This window comes from Gastrolobium bilobum, unplaced genomic scaffold (genome assembly GCF_033153095.1).
Source record: "Gastrolobium bilobum isolate Gb01-03AN ecotype WA unplaced genomic scaffold, APGP_CSIRO_Gbil_v1 utg15895, whole genome shotgun sequence".
NCBI lineage: Eukaryota > Viridiplantae > Streptophyta > Magnoliopsida > Fabales > Fabaceae > Gastrolobium > Gastrolobium bilobum.
The window spans coordinates 9,017-24,304 of record NW_026899635.1 but is presented as its reverse complement, the minus strand read 5'-3'; the positions used below and the strand labels follow the sequence as shown (position 1 = coordinate 24,304).

Below are 15,288 nucleotides of genomic sequence, written 5' to 3'. Positions count from 1 at the left end.
AATATGTACCGGGCCTAGTCACACACAGTTGACGTGAGAAGACTTTGAGTTTGGTTGTCTGTTTTCTGGGTTGTTGATAGTTGTTGAGGATATGATGTGTATGATTCTCCTTTGGCGCGATGATCCTGACTGGGGGTACCTGCAATGACACTCTGATGCTCAAGTCAGTATCAAAGTCAGGCTTACGTGGTATTCTTACTGAATTAGATTGTCATATATGGGTTTGTACCCTTTGTTTATATAGTAAATCTGATGTCGCCTTCAACAGACAGTGTGTCTTCTGATTGGCAGTAGATAGGCTGCAGGTTCAGGTGGTGTCTTCCTGGCCTTATCTCAATAGATCATGCTATCTTGATAGAGTGGTGGCAAGCTGGTGCTGTCTTTTGTTTATTGGTTCTATGGCGCGATGGATCTTTACTTGTATCGTTGATCGTTTCCTTATCTCTGAAGTTATGTTAAAGGCGGTTCGGGCACGATGAAACCATCGCGCCCCTTGATCCTTTATGCGATGAAGACATCGCGCATTGTTTTGGGCCCTGCGGGTTTGGGCTTTGATCTTTGGACCTTAACCTTTGGTGGGCCTACTGTACTTTATCCAGATCAGTTGCCCCCTAGCTCGCAGCTTTTGTATTTTCAAAGCTAGGAGATATAGATATTCTTTAAGCGCGATATGTCTTTAGCACGTTTGCATTGCATTGTGGTGTTTGATGGTCCTCAAAAGTTGAGGTCCATTAAGTATATATCACTCCACAAAATCCCTGTTTTGGTCACAAATCACTCTCTTTAACCTTCTTTTTCCATGAAGAGCAATTGTCTTGAAAAGTGGACCAGAGCAATACTTGAAATGAGAATTAGAGTAGGCCTGGAGCAAATTGACATTATCTTTTTCACATATGATTATTGGGTTGATTTGTTTTGATCAGGAAACCTGAGACCTAACAGAAGGGCCCACACATTAAGGAAAAGAAGGAAGAATGTTGCGCAGAAGGGAGCATAAAAGCCTGCTACAGTACAAAAGCACTAAAAGGCAGCAATTAGGAGCCTCCACGTCAGCCACAACAGAGAAGGTGGAGGTGTCTCCCTGATTCCGAAATTCTCACCCGAGAAAAAGCACCAAAAGCAAGGGGGACCACTGCCATGCAGAGCTGAGCTGGCAGAAAGTAGACCGACTATTGGAGATGATTTGAAGAAGGCACAACCCTTGATGAAAGGGACGATGAGGATCTGACAGAAGAACTCTATAAAAGGAAGAATCAACCTTCATGAGAAGGGATCGGGACACCATTCGAGGGCTTGCCATTTATTTTTCCTGATATTTTTCTTTTGTAATGCTCGCTAGGAGCTAACTTCCTCTAAGTAGGTGAGGGTTCCATAGAAGTAATCCCTTTTGTCTTAGGATAACTTTGTAAGGAACACATATTTTATGAATGAATTTTGAGCTATTCTTTGGTTTAATATATTGATTCTGTGAAACCCTTTGGGCTGGCAACCTCATCCCGGGACCACTCGGTCGATGAAACACTGACAAGGGCGTGCGGAGCAGTCTCAAGATCTTGGGGTAGTTCAGCCTGAAGAAAAGAGGGAGGAACACCTGGAATGAAGAGCACTGCCATGTGAATCCAGGCTCTTTTGAGAAGGCAGCATGGTTTCCTTGCATTTAACCCTAAGTTCTACGGAGTAATGTGGAGAGTAAGGCCTTGCTCTTTTACTTACTTGTGGCAAAACGACGAAAGGAGCAGAATCCAGTTTTAAAATATGCTACCAAGCAGGGTTAACCAAATGGATGAAAATGTGGAACCCGAAACACCTACTTAACTCTTTCTAAACTCAATCTCACATCAAACTTTTGTTATAACTTTCTTCACGACAACCAAATTGTGCTTATCTATTGCTGCTTTTATAATCACTTCACTAATTTCTTTTGAGTTACTTCAATTTGATGCCTTGATATTCGATGACTATGCTAAGTTATTCACTGCTCTCATCTAGTTCAGAATGGTTAACACTGTTTAACTAGCTGGCTAGAGATTGCTCCTTGTGAAGCTTGGTTGAGAATAACTACTTTCCTTTCATTTTTCTAAGAATTAAGTTTCCCTGAACGATTCCTTCTTCACAACTGCTCCTTGAGGACGATAAATCTGGGGCTAACAACACCATGTATTGCTTGACACGTACGCTTGCGTATAGTTGAAGAGGGTTGGTCTCCGTCAGAGTAGATTGCTCCTGTTTGCAATCTCGATTATCACTCTGTATTATTTCTCCTTAAAAATATCCCTGAGCAGCTCTCGGTTCGACCAAGCAGTGTTCACAATAAAAGGCCATCATTACCTTGTCGTTTTGGGACGGTTGATTGGATGTTAACTGTCAGGGGTATCTAATGCCACCGTAATTACGTGGGTGTATTAGTGACAAACATGGGATGTTTTAGGTTTTAATCTATTTGCCTTCTTTCCACATGCCCCCCTTTTCATCTGTTTTACTCAACACGTTTTAACCTTTTGGGTTTCCTTGTGGTGACTTTTCGTATTTGTACTAAGCTACTTAGTTGGAGGGAAATCACTCTAAGCACTTATCTCTGTTGCAAAAGGCTTTCTTCTCTAGTATTCCTTCTCCGGTGAACTTCCTGGATCTTTGACACGTCCTGCTGTCCACTCCACCGTTGAAGTATAAAACTTAAGGTATGTTGCTACCCTTTCTTTTATTCTACTATTCTCTTGTCTTTATTACGTTTCTTCCCTTTTATTGAGCTTAAGGTATGCTTGATAATCGCAAATTTGTGAATTTTATCAGAATGGTCGAAAGGTCTGGGTCCACCAGTCCTCCACCAAGATCCTTTCCTAGGTCTCGGTCTCTAGGGACTGGAGAATGGTGGCTGGCGGGCAAGGGTGTTTCACCCTGGGAGAGAATTAAAATTAATAATAGTTGTTCATCTGTTCGTCGATGTAGTGAGGTCGGATCTTCATCCCGGAAACTTAATTACAAGATATCAAGGACTTTGTCGCAACAAAGTTCATCTCTTTTTCCAAAATCTCTAAACAAAATGGCAAATCCTATCTACATATCAAGTGATTCCAATTCAGATTCTGGGTTTTGTCACGACCCTATTAATGTCCTAAGTCCTGAATCTCCTACTTCAACCTCATCGTGCAATACTCCATCTTCTATCGCGCGGGATCAGCCAGACCAAAAAAGTCCAAGTCCACTTCCCTTAAATGTTATTTACCTTGCTGGGTATCCGTATAAAAAATGGAATTTTGACAACTTTAATTCTACATTCGTTAGTTTTTCGTCTACTTCTTCTAGCTCTACTAATACCTCCTCTTATGAACCAAATTTCATCTCACCTGAAATTAAAGAGATCATGGTCAAGCGCAATGCGGCTGAGAAAAAGAAGAAACAAAAGCACGATCCTGAGGCAACTGGGTCAGGCACACGGAGCATCTGGGATGAAGAGGCTTTAGATTGGGTGTCTGGCATCGTGTTAGACACTGTCTCTATCTACAGCTCTCCAGGGGAACTATAGGAGCTGAAGGTTGCAATTCATCTGACCGTAAACAAAGTACAAGATGATAAATGTGAATTATTTGTGGTTCCCATGAATGAGCGAGTGTGCTCATCGCGCGGAGACAGTTCCTCCAAGCATTTTCTTATGATGTATGCTTTTTTATTTTTAAACTTAGGAGTGAGGCTTCCTTTTTCTCCTTTCGTCTGTAAACTTCTGGAGCATCTTCATGTAGCTCCCTCCCAACTAGCCCCCAATGCATGGGATTTTATTAGAGTGTATAAGATGGTATGTAAAGTGTACAATTTATTTCAGTCTCCCGAGTCATTTTTATGTTTATTCAATGTATATGGGTCGCGAGCCAGTTGGGTATCATTTCGGGGGAACGCAAAACACAAATTATGTGATTCCTATCAAAGGAAAGTGCACAGGTGGAGCACTGAATATTTTAAAATCTACCCAGCGAGGATTGTCATCCCTTCTATCTGAGAGAAGAACTTAACACTCATATCTTTCCTTTGTACTGGACGTGATATCTCGCAAAAGAGTACAAACTGAACATAACTTTTGAAGACTTAAGTGACTTGGAGAGGCATACAGTGACTACTTTGTGTAAGATCGCGCGGGAAGTGTCTGACACAAATTATTTGAGTATCTATACTATTCTGAATAAATACACTGATGACGACATTAAAGTTTTCTTGGGTAAATAGTTTATGAAATTATTCTTTTAATATGATGTGGTATTTATCTTTACTATGTTGATTTGTCTTCTGATGCGAATTTGTTTGTGCATTCCAGATAGCGCGATGTCTGCAACCTTGGCCAAATTGGAGGCGAAAACAGCGAGAAGAGCTGCTGATGATGCCATCCCCTCTGGTACCATGGTGCCACCTTCAACAGCCTCTCCTGCTGGTGCAGAGTCCAGCCATGGTGCCGCGTATAAGAACCCGCACCGTTAATTAAGGAAGTTAATTAATTAATTATGTGAAATTAGGAAATAATTTCATAATTGACCCTAATAATTATGATAAGGCTTAAATAATATTGGTAAGTGATTAATAACGTTGAAAGTCGTTTTTCTGACGAAAAGTGCAGATACTGGTTTTGCTACTCGGTATAAATGCGTACAGCTTCTGTGAGGGAGAGTTTGTGGCTGACTTGTTGGTTTGAGTGTTGGAAAACCATTGTTCCTTGCTTGTTGAGCTTCAAGGAGCCACCTTTGGTGAGAAAGAACCTTGCTTGCTTGTCATTTTCGTGTCCTTGTGGAAACAGGACCTTGAGGACTGATTGGTGAGCTCCATGAGCCTTTGCTACTCTGTTTGAGTCTTGGGTAAGTGTCACCAACCCTTGAGCATGAGTTTTAATGGATAAAAATGGAACCTTGATGCATGTATTGAATTAAAGTTGATAACTTAAGGTTGGGTAAGGTTAAACACACCTAGAAATGCATGTTTAAGCTTCTGAAATCGTGAAATGAACCACCTTTGGGAAGGATATCTCGCGAAATGCAGAACTGCATTCTGTCGCGAAATATCCGGATATGGATATCCGGATATGATATCCAAATATGATATCCGGATATGGATATCTGAATATTGCCAGACAGATATCCGGATATGCCCCCGACATATATCCGGATATTCTGGGTTTTTCGAGAACAGTATCGGTACTGTTTATACAGAATGCTGTTATGGGTTTATGGACCCTAGTTTGATGAAGTGGGACTTCTATAATAATTGAATTAAGTCAGAATCAAATGATTAAGGATTTGTGGCTTTGTGAGAAGCCTTAAGACATGAAACGTAAAAGAGTTGTCTTTTGCTATATGATTATAAGCTTTGGTTGTTGATATTATTGCTGGTCCAAAACATATTGTGATTGTACTGTGTGTGGACTTTGAGCTTGGTTGGATCCTTGGTTTGGATAGCTAGCTTAAAAGGTAAGATTTCGTGTCCTCGGTTTAGCCATTGTTTGTTCCACCATGTCCCATGGGGGGACGGTTATATGCATGATATGTTTTCATGTATTGTTTTACTGAAATGCTATTGAACTGTTAAGTGCAAATTCTATATGATATGTATGTGGTGTTCTGCCTAGACAGGAAGCCATGGGGTGGTCCTATGGGCGGGTACAGCATGAGCGTGTACTTATGTGGGTAATAGACGTATTCCTGCATTCCTCTGATCAGTAGAATAGTTATAACACAGATGATATGAATATCTGCTGCATTGCACTGATTTTGGAACTTATATTGCACATGTAAGTGAGCTTGGGGTGGAAGATCCTTGAGGACCCCTTGTCTTACTGAGATTTCTGTTTAGAGATCTCACCCCAAGTTTGGGGCACCATTTCAGGTTCAGGTAATGCGGGGGTTGAGACCTATAGCGGCAGGAGGCCGGAGCTTAGCTAATTGCATGCTATTATGATGATTTTGCTGGATGCTGACTTTGCTTTATATTTACTTTCATGTTATTTGATTTGAGACTGTTGTTGGGCGTTGTTGCCTTATTTGGTGAGCATGGGGATTGTCCATGCCACATTGACTTGATTTTATGTTTTTAGTTGCTTCAAGTTGTATAATCGTATCAGGATTATGTCCGGACTACGTGTTGTAGATCCGTGACTTAGATACTCACTTATTTATTTATGAGGTTGATGAACCCTTAGTTCATCAGGTTTTTAAGCATGAATTAATATCAATTTGTGTGATTAAATGGATGGAAAAGAGGTTAATGTCATACAAGTTCTGAAGCTTTTGTTGAAAATTTACATTGTTTTTGTAGGGAAATGAAGCTCAAGAAGCAAAAGAGAGAAGGAAGAAGATTCTGAAGAATGGGAAAATTCTAAGTGTTGGGCGCTAAAACGCCCAAAACTGAGCGTTTTAGCGCCCTGTTGCACAAAAGATGCTGGTGCTGAACATTAAAACGCCCAAAACTGAGCGTTTTAGCGCCCAAGACAGTTAAAAGCAGTTGGGCATCCGTTAAGGTTGAGCGCTAAAACGTCCAGAAATGAGAGTTTTAGCGCCCATGTCAGTTTTCAGTTGTAATTTGTAAATTATAAAAGGACAAGGGGCCTTCACATTCTGAGATATTCCAGATATCAGATCCAATCTATCATATCTCATTCTGACTTTTCGCATCACACTAGGAGAAGGGAGATCAGATCAGGTCTTTCATAGATCTGATCTGACTCCTCATTTTCTCTGAATTTCCAAATTCTTTAGGATTAGTTCTTGTAATAGTTAGTATTTCCTATGTAATTGTACTTGGAGATTGAAGACTCAACTATCATGACAATGGAGTTTGATCTATCTTTCTTCTCTTGTTTGTGTTTCAATTATGTCTGAGTAGAGTCCTTTGTAGTCTGATTCAATGGAACTCAAGTTTGAATTTATGAATGGTTAATTAGATGTTTTGTTTATCTATTATGTGATTGTATGAAGTTATCTTGATTAATTCTTCATGTTAAGGAATAGTGTAGAACAGACATGTTTACATTGTTTCTCTATTTTTGACAACTTCATCATCAGTGTTCTAGTAGTCAAGGGATTGATGCTAGGATTTTGATGTGTTCTTAAGACCTTAGTAATTAATGCATGTATTAAGAAAGGAATCACCAAGGGATTAGGGTTTCTGATTAATGTGTCTATCAGGGTAGTAAGGGATTACATCTTGAGATGATAAGAAAAAGGTTGATCAACATCACATGGTAGATAATTCATAATGGAAATTGGTTCATCTATAAATTCATGTTTGAGGGAAAATGACATTTGACTACTTGTTTACATTATAATTTACATTTTAATTATTTATCAAGTTTTAATTCAATTCAGTGTAGTTTCTGGTGACAAGAAATCTATGCAATCTATGAACTTTTGTTTGATTCAACTCAAGTACATATGGTTAGTCAGTGCTTGACACAAATCCTCGTGGGAACGATCTTTACTCATCATTTTATTACTTGTACGACTAGTGCACTTGCTAAACGTCCAACAGAGGTATTTTCAGTTAGGTGTCTATTTGCAATTTACATACAGGCAATATTTTTAAAATGAATTAGGTAATTCAACTTAGTAATGATAATGACGTAATAATTGAACAGAAAAAGATATTTTGCAAATTTTTAATTAAGCGTGGCTTAATATGATGACATGTTAACAAACTGGGTTAACACAGGGTGTTACATTTTATGGTATTAGAGCAATTTCAAGGAAAAAACCTGTATGTATTGCAATAACTTAGGATGTTTGGTTGCGAGTCTATCTTGTGTGTTCTCTCTGTTGGATTCTGCTATGATAATGCATAGGTGACAACATTGTGTGGGCCTGATCAACTCATTCTTTGTGTAACTTGTGCAGAGTCATAGTACTATCTAGGAGGAACCGTGAGACCACTGAGGATCACGCGGATCCTGTCCTGACTGCATTGGCTGAGATGCAGGCGGCTAGACTGGCCGATCAGGAGGCCACTAGATTGGCCAACCAGGCGATGATGGACGCCGTTCGAGAGGCGAACCGGAAGGCCACAGAAGATGTCCTTGAGGCAAATAGGCTGGCGAACATGACCTTGATGAGGGTCATGTTGGAGGAGATGAGGGCTGGCCACACTGAGGGTCAGTTTCCTCCACCACCACCTCCACCGCCACCACCACCGCCGCCTCCACCTAGTCTTCAGGATGACAGCTAGAGCCATGTTGAGGGCACTGGTCAACTCACTGGGGTGATGGAACCCTATGTGGAGCCTGCTAAGGATCGCGATATTATAGACCACCGGCTTAATGCTTTCCGCAAGCATAAGCCACTTTCCTTCGATGGGTTGCTTGATCCCATTGCTGCTGCGAGATGGCTGCAAGCATTTGACTCCAGGGCTACGCATTCTTTCATTGCTACCCCGATTGCTGTGGGGCTTGAGTTGCCCATGTCTGTGCTTTCTCCACCGTTGCGGGTGACTACCGCCACCGGAGAAAATTTTGATTCTACCACTGTTCATCGCGATGTAGCGTTTCAGTGGGATGGCCGTGAGTTCTCGGCAGATCTGATAGGATTGCCGATGGCCAATTTGGAGATTATTTTGGGCATGGATTGGTTGTCCAGAAATTGTGTGATGATTGACTGTTGTGCGAAGTGAGTGGTGATGTCTCCGTGTGACTCGACATCCAGTTCCTCGCCCTATATATCATTACTGCAGGCTAGGAGAGCCTTGAGTGCAGGGGCATTCAGATATGTCATGTTGGGAGGTTTGGTGAGTGGGGCACATGAGGATATCACTGGCATTCCTGTGGTGAGGGAATTCCTCGAGGTATTTCCTGAGGAAATCCCTGAGTTTCCGCCGCAGAGGGAGATATAGTTCTCCATTGACTTATTGCCTGGTGTGGGGCCCATTTCATTGGCTCCATATCAGATGTCGCTACCAGAGTTGGCAGAGCTGAAGAAGCACATCGAGGACCTTTCGGGGAAAGACTTCATTCGACCGAGTGTGTCTCCAAGGGGAGCACCAGTCATTTTTTTGAAAAAGAAAGACGGGACTATGCGATTGTGCACCGACTACAGGCAGTTGAACAAGGTGACAATCAAGAACAAGTATCCCTTTCCGCGCATTGATGATCTGTTGGATCAACTGAAGGGTGCTTGTGTGTATTCGAAGATCGATCTCGGGTCCGGATACCATCAGATTCGGGTGAAGTCGGAGGATGTCCCGAACACCACGTTTCGTTTGAGATACGATCACTATGAGTATTTGGTGATTCCTTTTGGACTCACCAATGCACTCGCAGTGTTCATGGATTATATGAACAGAATTTTCCAGCCGTACCTGGATCAGTTTGTGATCGTCTTCATTGACGACATATTGATTTAATCCAAGATTGAGGAGGAACATGCTGTGCACTTGAGGATTGTTTTGCAAGTGCTGAAGGAGAAAAAGCTTTATGCTAAACCTTCCAAATGTGAGTTTTGGCTCAAGTCCGTAAAGTTCTTGGGACATGTGATTTCTGCAGAGGGAGTCGCAGTGGATCCTAACAAGATTGAGGTCATGCTAGATTGGGAGAGGCCCAAGACGGTAACCGAAGTGAGGAGTTTTCTGGGTTTGGCAGGGTACTACCGAAGGTTCATTAAGTGATTTTCCATGCTAGTTCTGCCATTGACTCGCCTTACCCGTAAGGAGACTCCATTTGTGTGGACTCACGAGTGTGAGGAATGTTTCTAGGAGTTAAAGGAGAGACTGACTACCGCATCTGTGTTGGTCCTTCCTGATCCTGCGGAGGAAGTTAAGTTGTACACCGACGCCTCTAGAAAGGGGCTCGGTTGTGTGTTGATGCAGTTGGGCAGGGTGATTACCTATGCTTCGAGGCAGTTGAAGCCTCATGAGGAGAACTAACCGACTCATGATTTGGAGTTGGCTGCTATTGTGTTTGCTTTCAAGATTTGGAGGCATCATCTCTATGGCATGAAGTTTGCTGTGTTCAGTGATCACAAGAGCTTGAAATATTTGTTTGATCAGAAGGAGCTGAACATGAGACAGAGGAAATGGATGGAGTATCTGAAGGACTACGACTTTGAGTTGAAGTACCATCCTGGCAAGGCCAATGTGGTAGCTGATGCTTTGAGTCAGAAATCTGTGAGTCTATCCAGTTTGACCATGGGTGATTATGATATCATCGAACAGTTTCGAGATCTGACGGTGACCTCTTTGTTTGGAGGTGCACTTCTCGAAATGGAAACCGTGCAAGTTAAGAACGAACTCATGGAGAAGATCAAAGAGGCGCAAGTGCAGAGAGAGTGCCTAGATTATGTGAAGAACCAGGACGGTGTGTCTTGGAATGAGGATGGACTATTGACCTTTCAGAAGAGGATTGTGGTTCCTCGAGGTCCGTTGACTGTTGAAGTGATGACAGAGGCTCATAAGGGCCAGTTTACTTTCCACCGAGGTGCTACCAAGATGTACAAGGATTTAAAGTGGAATTATTGGTGGCCGGGCATGAAGAAGGACATAGCTGTGTTTGTGTCTGATATGCCAGAAGGTAAAGATAGAACACCAGAAGCCGTCTGTAAACTTCAACCTCTTGAGATTCCGGAATGGAAATGGGATAGCATTTTCATGGACTTCGTGGTGGGATTGCCGAAGACTCAGGCTGGTCGTGACTCTATCTGAGTCATTGTGGACAGATTGACCAAGTCTGCCCACTTTCTTCCGGTGAAGGTGAGCTTCACTACCGAGCAGTTGGTCAGACTGTATGTTCGCGAGATTGTGAGGCTTCACGGGGTGCCCGAGAGTATCATAAGTGATAGGATCCGAAATTCACATCTCGGTTCTGGGAGGCGCTGCAGGGAGCTTTTGAGACTCAGATGAGATTGAGTACAACCTATCACCCTTAGACTGAGCGGACAATCCAGACATTGGAGGACATGTTGAGGGCTTGCACGTTAGAGCAGGGTTCAGCATGGGATAGGCACCTGCCATTGGTGGAGTTTTCATATAACAATAATTTTCATGCTAGCCTGGGCATGGCACCCTACGAGGCATTGTATGTTAAGAGGTTTCAGACTCCTACCTGTTGGTTTGAGGTTGGAGATCACGAGTTGTTTGGCTTGGACTTCGTCCAAGATACCACCCTGCAGATCCAGTTGATCAGGGAAAAGCTGAAGTAGGCGCAGAATCGCCAGAAGAGTTACTACGATGTCAAGCATCGTCCACTGGAGTTCAGTGAGGGTGAGCACGTGTTTGTGAGACTTTCACCTGTCACCGGTGTTGGTCGGGCACTCGGAGTGAGGAAGCTGAGACTGCGATTCTTTGGGCCCTACCAGATACTTGGTAGAGTAGGATCTGTTGCCTACCGGCTTGCCTTGCCTCCGAACTTGACCAACATCCACGACGTGTTTCACGTGTCTCAGCTTCGCAAGTATGTAGCGGATCCTTCGCACGTGGTGCAACCGGATGATATGGAGGTTCAGGAGAACCTAAAAACTCCCGTCGGACCACTCAAGATTCTCGATCGTGGCGAGAAGCAGCTGAGGAGCAAGATCATTCCGATGGTCAAAGTGCAGTGGACTGGGAGAACTCCTGAGGAGTGCACTTGGGAGCGAGAGGACGAGCTTCTCCGGCAGTATCCCGACTTCCGAGACATGTATGTTTCTGATTTTGAGGACAAAATCCTTAAAATGGTGGGGTAAATGTAAGAACCTGCACCGTTAATTAAGGAAGTTAATTAATTAATTATGTGAAATTAGGAAATAATTCCATAATTAACCCTAATATTTATGATAAGGCTTAAATAATATTGGTAAGTGATTAATAACGTTGAAAGTCGCTTTTCTGACGAAAAGTGCAGATACCGATTCTGCTACTCGGTATAAATGTGTACCGATGAAGTATCCCGGAAAATTATGAAAAGTGTGTATATGTCACTAGAATAATATATAGGACTTGTAAAACAAGTTTCAAGTTAAAATAATGAGAACTGGTTCCAGAACTGATACTGGTTATGGAAAGGCGCGTACCGGAAAGGTGTTGCGAAAAATAAAATAAAAATATGACAAATCTTAGAAAAATGAGTAGGTTCAAAATCCTAAGTTTGGGATTAAAATGCTAAGCGTAGCTATTAGTTCTAATACAGTGTGTTTTAACTTAAACCGCATATATATATATATATATATATATATATATATATATATATTGTCCCAAAACCCTAGGCCATACAATATCCTACGTAAGACTTGGAGGCTGATCAGTCTTGACACTATTCCATTGCCCTTCTTCCCCTTCTTTGTGAGCCTAGAGGCCATTTTCTTCTTGGAACCTTCATCAAAGCACCTTGAGGGAGAGTAGAATAGCATTGAGAGTGAGTGATACCTCCATTTCTGAACTTACAACTTCTGTGAGGGAGAGTTTGTGGCTGACTTGTTGGTTTGAGTGTTGGAAAACCATTGTTCCTTGCTTGTTGAGCTTCAAGGAGCCACCTTTGGTGAGAAAGAACCTTGCTTGCTTGTCATTTTCGTGTCCTTGTGAAAACGGGACCTTGAGGGCTGATTGGTGAGCTCCATGAGCCTTTGCTACTCTGTTTGAGTCTTGGGAAAGTGTCACCAACCCTTGAGCATGAGTTTTAATGGATAAAAATGGAACCTTGATGCATGTATTGAATTAAAGTTGATAACTTAAAGTTGGGTAAGGTTAAACACACCTAGAAATGCATTGCTCCTATTGGCTAACTGGACAACAACACCAGTAGCACGCAAAGGGCCAAGACCAAGGGACTTATAAACAGACTCAGGCATGACATTAATGGAAGCACCTAAATCTAGCATGCAATCATCAAATATAGAACTTCCAATAATGCAGGGAATAGTAAATGTACCTGGATCTTTGTATTTCTCAGGCATGGGTTGGATGAGGGCTGATACATTGCGGCTCACGCTAACTAGCTCGTCCCCCTTTAGCCGCCTCTTATTGATGCATAATTCTCTTAAGAATTTGGCATATTTTGGAATCTGCTTGATCGCATCTAAAAGAGGAATGTTAACTTCAACCTTCCTGAATGTGTCTAGCATCTCCTTCTCTTGTGCTATTTCTGCCAATTTCCTGGAATTGATGACACTTTGAGGGAAGGGAAGCGGAACGGAGAACTCAGGTTCATTGTCAAATTTTCGCTTCTCTTGCGCTGTCTTATTTTTTCCAATGCTAGTTCATCCTCAACTGTAGCTTGCTGGGGCTCATTCAGTTGTTTGCCTGACCTCAGAGATATAGCGCTGACATTTGCATTCCCTTTTGGATTTGGAACTGTTTGCGAAGGAAGAAAACTGCTGGAACTTTGAGGTTGAACCTGACTCATTGATGTTGCCAACTGCCCAATCTGTGTTTGGAGGTTCTGAATTATAGATTCGGTCCGCTGCTGGAATTGCAAGTTACTCGTCGCCATCTGTTTCACCAAATCTTATAGTGAAGGACCGCAGTTGTTCTGCTGTTGGGCTAGTGGCTCCTGTTGCAATTGATGTGGAGGTGCAGCCTACTGGAAATTTTGCCTCTGCTGATAAGGAGGAAGGCTCTGCTGGTTCAGGTTCTGATTCGACTTCAAGTTGGGATGATCCTTCCAGCCAGGATTGTAAGTATTGGAGAAGGGATTGCATTGCTGCTGCTGATACTGCGATTTTCCAGGAAAAACTCCTACTGCAGCTACTGCCTGGTCAACTAGAGGGATGTTATCATGAAAGGAAGGGCAGCCATCTGTGGGATGAAGAGGATTACAGCAGATGCCACACGGGTTGCTCATCTGTGGAGTGGGAGGCTGCACTATCTGTGTTACTGCCAATTGTCTCACCAGCGAGTTTAACTTATCAAGCTTATTTTCAATTCTTTGATTGTCCATGCTTGATGCTACTGTAGGAGCTGCTGAAGATTGGACTATGGATGCTTGCACTTGGAACACCGCACTGCTGTTCACTCTGGTGCCAAATTGCTGAGTATTGGCTGCCATCTCTGCAATCAATTCTTTTGCAGCAACAGGTGTTTTATTGACGAGGACTCCACCACTAGCTGCATCTAAAAGATTTCTGTCCATGGGAAGCAACCCTTCATAGAAGTACACAATCAACAGTTGATCTGGGATTTGATGGTGCGGGCAGCTTGCACACAACCTCTTGAATCGCTCCCAGTACTCATGCAAGTTCTCCCCATTTGCTTGCCTTATGCCACTTATTTCCTTTCTGATCGAAGTGGCTCTTGAAGATGGGAAGAATTTTTCCAGGAAGAGTCTGGCCATATCATTCCAGCTTCCAATGGAGGATGACTGCAGGTAGTAAAACCAATCCTTAGGTCCACCATCTAAAGAAAATGGAAAAGCCCTCAACTTGATTTGCTCTTCATCTACTCCTTGTGGCTTCATAGTACTGCATACCACATGGAACTCCTTCAGATGCTTATGAGGATCCTCACCTGCAAGACCATGGAACTTTGGCAGCAAATGAATCAAACCAGATTTTAATTCAAATGCAACATTTAAATCAGGATAACGAATACATAATGGCTGATAATTTTCAACATCAGGTTCAGCCAATTGTTTCAAACTTCTGTTATCCATGATTTCAGAATTAACTAGACAATCACTTGAAGAGGTAAAATCTACTCTATTAAAAGAACTAGAACAATTAAAATCAGTATGCTCAGAAATAGGATCCAATTTAGTAATTCTACTATAAGTCAACCTACGAGCTCTTCTAGCAGCATGCAATGTTCTCTCTATTTCAGGATCAAATGCAAACAGATCATTAACATTGATATTACTCCTAGTCATGCATCATAGGCGCAGGCAGAAAGCAAGAATTGATACTGAACATACGAAAACACACGAAACTTATGAAAAATAATAAAAATAAATACAGAAACAATATCAAACGATTTTTAAAAATTATGAGACCACCACACAAATTTTTTAATTGATCCTAGGAACTTAGAAATCAAATAATTTTTTTCAAAAATTAAAATAAAATAGTAAATGAACGAATTTGGCGAAATCAAGGCCTAAATCGTGGGGCATAGCCCCACGAGTTTTTACAGGGATGATCATCTTCTTCATTTCACCAATTTTCAGAGCGATCAGAGCAAGTTGAACAATAGCAAAAATACCCGATACGTCCTGAAATTTCAAATAAACAGCAAAACGGGTTAGCAGACGATAGAATTTGGCAAAATTAAGGGTCACCTCACACCATTTTGGGGTGTGATTTATGCTCAGTTGGGAATAGAACTCCCGGAACCAATCTCTCAAACTGGAGTTTTACCGATTTCCCAAATTTG

The 15,288-nt window shown here is 42.1% G+C and overlaps 1 protein-coding gene across 1 annotated transcript; it reads right to left on the bottom strand.

Annotated features, from left to right (window-relative positions):
• Positions 1-13,501: 13,501 nt before the first annotated feature.
• Positions 13,502-14,785, bottom strand: LOC133292130 (uncharacterized). The gene has a single exon (XM_061490506.1). It carries the CDS (start codon positions 14,783-14,785, stop codon positions 13,502-13,504), a length of 1,284 nt encoding a protein of 427 aa, XP_061346490.1.
• Positions 14,786-15,288: the final 503 nt, after the last annotated feature.

Bases quoted from the DNA above. Each gene is read 5' to 3' on its own strand.
- LOC133292130 (XM_061490506.1), bottom strand. From the start codon at position 14,785: ATGACTAGGAGTAATATCAATGTTAATGATCTGTTTGCATTTGATCCT.